The sequence below is a fragment of the Rhizophagus irregularis genome, chromosome 8, assembly GCF_026210795.1.
Source record: "Rhizophagus irregularis chromosome 8, complete sequence".
Taxonomy (NCBI): Eukaryota; Fungi; Glomeromycota; class Glomeromycetes; order Glomerales; family Glomeraceae; genus Rhizophagus; species Rhizophagus irregularis.
In genome coordinates this window covers 2093047-2099046 of record NC_089436.1, presented here as the reverse complement: position 1 = coordinate 2099046, position 6000 = coordinate 2093047, and the positions used below count along the sequence as shown (strand labels likewise).

At 29.2% G+C, this 6000-nt stretch overlaps 3 protein-coding genes across 3 annotated transcripts; all 3 read left to right on the top strand.

Annotated features, from left to right (window-relative positions):
- Positions 1-218: 218 nt before the first annotated feature.
- Positions 219-599, top strand: OCT59_028376 (uncharacterized protein; the record flags this gene model as incomplete). Its single annotated transcript, XM_066147240.1, has 1 exon — positions 219-599. The coding sequence occupies one exon, from the start codon at positions 219-221 to the stop codon at positions 597-599; it is 381 nt and encodes a 126-aa protein (XP_065993965.1).
- Positions 600-1087: 488 nt separating this feature from the next.
- OCT59_028375 (uncharacterized protein) lies at positions 1088-1552 on the top strand (the record flags this gene model as incomplete). Its single annotated transcript, XM_025327039.2, has 1 exon — positions 1088-1552. The coding sequence occupies one exon, from the start codon at positions 1088-1090 to the stop codon at positions 1550-1552; it is 465 nt and encodes a 154-aa protein (XP_025173203.2).
- A 387-nt stretch (positions 1553-1939) lies between these two features.
- Positions 1940-3693, top strand: OCT59_028374 (uncharacterized protein; the record flags this gene model as incomplete). Its single annotated transcript, XM_066147239.1, has 3 exons — positions 1940-2384; positions 2603-3040; positions 3107-3693. 3 exons carry the CDS (start codon positions 1940-1942, stop codon positions 3691-3693), a joined length of 1470 nt encoding a protein of 489 aa, XP_065993964.1.
- Between the last annotated feature and the right edge of the window lie 2307 nt (positions 3694-6000).

Sequence of the window (6000 nt, the reverse complement as noted above, 5' to 3'; positions counted from 1 at the left end):
CATCACCGATTTCATATAAAAATCGTCAAATAACTGAAGTTTCATACACAATAAAAAAATTATTGGCTGGCTAATAAGAAATGCTATTTAGTTACAGATCAAAAAAAGCCTTTTTTTTAAAAGTAGATGTTGTCGAACGCGCTTTTTGAATTTAGTTTAAGAGGATCTCGGCTATAAGGTTACTTACAAAGCTTACGTATAAACTTTTAAATTCTGAAATGTCTTTAAATAAAACACACGAAAAAGCCCCAAAAGCTTCACTTTTAGGAATATCAAGTATTTTACCAAAAGGAAGCGAAGAATATTGTCTTTTTGATAGTGAAAACACGAAATCTGAAACTATATATGATGATAATTTTGAAACTGAAATTGAACAAGTTACTTTGTCTTTGGATGAAAAATATTTAAAAAAAGTTATTGATATAGAGGATACAAGTGAAACAGATAGTATATTTGACGATGATTCAATTTCAGAAACAGATTCGGAAGACAATGATATAATTATTGAACAAAAAGCATCTAAAAATTTAATACGATGTGTTATTGTTGATAAGATCGAAGGCCATATTAAAAGATGTGAAAATTCAAAAAGTTTTTGAACATTATGGCAGCTTTGTGATGTACTATATCAAATAGATGGGAAAAGCATTGTTGAAGCAGATGGTGTATTAGAATGGCTAGGCGTTTATAGTTATCATTTTAACAATGATCAAAAAAATCTTTATGAGCCGGGCTTTAAACAATTAAAAGACACAAGTCAAAGTGTACTTTATCGAAGAAGATATTTATTTTGTGAAAAACTTTATTATTTTTTTACACGAGGCACGGGATGCGAGAAACATTCATGGAAGATAATTGAAAGGAATGTTCAAGTGGTCTGTAATGGCCAATTAATTGTAGCGCGTTAGAACCATACAATTCTTTATGTGAACATGCTTTTGATAAAATTAAAAATCCTCGATATGTATGTTGTAATTGTTATGAACATGAAGGAGGACATTTTTACACTAGACCAGAAAGAGGTCGAGAAACACTATCATGTAAAAAAAGGGGAGACCATAAGGGGGATATAAAAAAAAACTTGAAAATGTTGGCCAATTGGCTTCTACACGTCACAAATAATGAAAATTTTGAATATCAGGAAAATGTTCTTACGGCAATTTTGCCACAAATTAGTCCATTTTTTAATGCAAAAAATAAATCTACAATAGTATCACAACCAGACATATCTAATACACTCGATAAATCTCTATATTCTAATCACAGTGCTCCAAGTTATTTTATATTAAAAACAGTAATAAAATTAAACCAAATTCCTATCGAATTTCAAGAAGAGGAATTGAATGAGCTAAAATATAAAGAAATTGGCCAGAAAATGGGACAAAATCTATGGCAATCATATAAATGTCTTAAAAAAAATATAAATAACTTACAAACTCCAAAAAGTCTTAATGATTATATTAGTGTATTTCCCGGATCTTTAACGAATTTTTTTGAGTCCATGCTTACAACAATATTGGAAAGAAAGACCGCAGAATCCAACCGAAAATGACTCCTAAAAGAAAAATCATTAAAGGAATTAGATTCGCAAAAAATCAACCATCTTCTTTCTTTATTAATTTCAGCTTTAATTAATTTTACATTTCCATACCTAAATTTGTGGCTACCGAATGTATTAGCTTTATTATGCCGATGACCAAAATTATTATCTTCATTGCATGACCTTTTAACCAAATGTTCTATTATTGGACATACGAATAGACATGAACGAAGATTGGAAAAAATACGGATGAAAAGTGCTGACCCTTCTAAACGCCTATTGACCGAAAAAAATGTCTTTAATTTAGCTGTGATTGATAATATCGATTTTAAAGAAAGAAGCTTTCAATTTGGAAATATTTATGATGTAACTTGAGGTACATTACATGCTACGCTAAGAATGGTGTTTCAGTTTTCATTACCGGAAGTTATTGTTGAAAAACCAGAACCAATACGTGATCTAAATATTGATACACAAATCTTTGGAATATCACAAGAAATGCGCGATATTATTTTCAAAATAAATGAAATTTTTATAAGTTTGCTGGCATTCCGGTACAATGAAAGACAAGAACTAGAATACAATAAGATTGATCTTACAGCAATAAATTCAGAAATATTAAGGCAAACAGAATTCGGCTGTAATCTTCTACCTCCAAACGTAGTCATACTAGAACCAAGTGGATTTTCAAATGATGATAACGAAATCTTACATGTTACGGAAATGTATAGAAGAGATTTTTCTTTGGAGGAGAATGATTTTCTAGATATTTGTGCAGATGAGGCGATATTTAGACGATTAATTAAATGCCGCAATAAATCAGAAAATATACGGCCTATTCTTGGTTAGTGGCACACCTCAAAGGATATGATGAGCGCCTTGGTTACATTATTTTCAAGTTACGGAATATATGATTTGGCTACGGCTTTAGGTGTGAAATTTTTGGATAAATTTGCAGCTGTTATTGACTATCGATCTACAAGAAGGGTTTTAGAACTAATCTGGGTTGCAGTTGGAGCAGCCATTAATATATACTTACAAAAAAGTAAGATTAAAATCAAGAAATATTATCTTGTCCTGCAAATGAGAAAATATACTTAAGAATATGGTACTTATATTATGAATGGTTTGCAATATGGAAAACTCATCTTACCGGAATACGCTGTGGAAATTATGAATTACAAAAATTTAGATTAGCAGCTTTTGCTCCACTTTTTCCTGTCGCGGGAAAAAGCAATTATGCTACTTCTGTTACACATTTTCTTGCGAATTTAGAAAAATATCCACTGTTAGAAAAAAAACTTCGTCTTTGTGTTTCTATAAATTTAGCAAGAGAAGGACATTATCCTGCTTTTGATGAAGCGTTAGAAACTCATGGTGTTGCTTATATTAAACAGAATATTACTGGAAATTCGTGTAATCAAGAAAACTTAGAGTTACAAATTAAAGCAACTCAAGAGGAAAGAAATCGAATAGATACATTATTAAATGAATTTCTGGGTACTTACACATATCAACATAAGGATCGCAACACAAATAATCATATTGAACCATTATGAAAATTAGTGCATGATTTATTAGAAGCATTCGAAATGGATAATCCTATTAATCATGATCTTTTTAAGAAAAACTCTCCACCCCAATTGAATCAAGAAGGATTAATAAAAATAAACCAAGCATATATGGATGGATTAAAGAGAATCAAAGAAATTTTTCGGCAAGAAGTAATAAAAACTGAGGTAATTAATACTAAAGGAAGAAGGGTATTGTCAGTAATGAAAACTAAAATTTCTGATTTATCAAAAAATAAAAAACCAAGAAAGAATACTGTGCCAAAAAATAATGGGAATCAATCATCTGGTGTGTTACCCATTCAATCTAACGAACAAGTTCTTCAGTCAGTTAAAGGTAATTTAAAAAGAGCAAGTATTGAATTAGACAATCAAAATGAGCCTCAACTAAAACACCAAAGAATTAGAATTATAACAACTGAAGAAGAAAAACAAATCTTAAGTTGCTTGTTACAAAAGGAAATAATACCCACAGAAACTGAAATTAATGAAGTCTTAAGTAAACTATCACAAGAATGGAATATCCAGCGTGTTAAAAGGTATTGGAATAATAATATTAGGCGTAAAAAGAAAAGTAAATAGGTAATATCTTTTTTTCAAAGCAATAAAGTCAGGTTGTAATATTGAAAAAGTGCATTTCTATTACAAAAAGTGTTTTTACATATATAAAAAAAAATCTAGTATGTAAACTAATTTTATAAGATAAAGTAGACGTAACTGGCACATCTTTTTACATATATTTTGGCTATTGTTGATATTTAACAGCTTGAAATTAAAAAGGATCTTGAGAAAAAAGACCAAAATAATGAAAAAAATCTCGAATATTTTGAATTTCTATTTTAATTAGTTAATGTTCAAAAAAATGAATTTAATACCTAAAATGGAAGTCAGAAGTTGATTTTCTGTGATAAAATCATGACGTAACATTATGTTTGAATAAGTTAATATTGAATGAAGTTTAACGATTAATGTTACACAGAATTTTAACAATTAGTAAATTGGTGTAACTGGATTTGTCTGGTGATTGTTATGTATTTTCAAAAATTTATGTATTATACTATGCGTAATGCTGCTTATTAGGGAATTCCAAGGCATTATGCTGCTAATTAGTAAAAAATTGCTGGAATTCCAAGGTGTTATGCTACTAATTAGTAGAAAATTGCCGGAATTCCAAGGCGTTATGCTGCTAATTAGTAGAAAATTGCTGGAATTCTAAGGCGTTATGCTGCTAATTAGTAGAAGACTGCTAGAATTATATATATATATATATTTTATTAAAAAATACTGTTGACTACGCAAATTAAAATATATGACATATAAAAATGATTGTTATTACGCAAACTATATATATAACCTTTTAAAAAATCTCAAAATCTATGCAAATAAAATTTTATGACTTTTGGAAATTTTATTAATATGGTTAAGCAAACTTACATGTGACCTTTATATGTATTTTTCGGGGTCCTAAAATAGTACTTTACTTATTTGTTAGTATTGATAATAATTTTAAGACAAGAGTTTTCGCTCAAGTATTAATGAAATACAGGTAGATTATCATATTTACCGATTCACAGAATTTGCCGATTATTAGTTATATGGCGCAGTACTGATTAAAATCGATCAAACACCGTTCTTACATAAGAAAAAATGTCAAAAAATATATAAAAAAAACTTTTAAGACTTCTCCCAAAATATTTACCTATTTAACTCGAAACTAGTAGAAGGAGTTTCTAGAAAAAAAAGGAAAAAATATTATCAAGTTAGTTTATTAAAAAAAAAAGAAAAACTTTACAAAATCCAGAATATTTAATGATTTAACGAAAAAAAATTAACTGAAAAATAATTAATAATAAATATCAAATAGATTTTTAATTAAACAACTAATCAATACATAATCTAAATTCGCTAAAATATCATTATTAATATTTAGAGTTATTTATTTATTGAAATATTTTTTTTGAATAATTTTGCTTTCTAAATAAATTTTTTCTATAAACTATAAAAAAAAAAATAAAAAAACAGCTCCAAGTTGTATTTAATATAAAATAATTACTAATATACTTGCAAAAATTCTCAACTTACTTGATGTAAAAACTAAAGCTCTGAACGGTTCGAGCTAAACCGGGGAACCGATCTGAAACCGGCTCAAAATTCGGTTCGGTTCAGTTTGGGTATTAGAACCGAAAAACCGGCAGTTCGATTCGGTTTAATCCGATTTTTATAAAAAGCGAAAAATCGAATAGCCGGCCATCTAGTGATCGTACAAAGTTGAGCCATATATCATTGGATTCTTCTCGACAAGACGCGTCGAATGGTGGTACGATCATGTCTCTAGCATCCATAGATCACACGTTAACCTACGCTAAATGATTTATCAATAATTGGAATTAGTGAAATTATATATCGGTATATGCATACGATCTTAGCACCATTCGACGCGTCTTTAGCGAGACGAATCCAATGAATATAAATTCGTTCGTGTACAACCACTAGATAGCGAATAATATCAAGTTTCGCATTTCTTTAAAATTTTCGAGCGTTAAAAATTAAAAATTCCGATACATGAATTTATTCGTTGTCCAATAGTCATACAAATATGAATTAGGACTCATTGGATTCGTCTCGATGAGATGAGTCGAATGGTGGTAAGATCACGTCTCTAGCATCGATAAATAGCTTGCTAATGCCAATTTTTTATAAATTATTTAGCGTGAATTAACTTACGATCTATTAATGCTAGAGATATGATCTCACCACCATTCAACTCGTCTCATCGAGACGAATCTAATGAGTTCTAATTCATATTTGTATGACCATTGGACGACGAATAAATTCATGCATAGGAATTTTTAATTTTTAACGCTCGAAAATTTTAAAAAAATGCAAAAC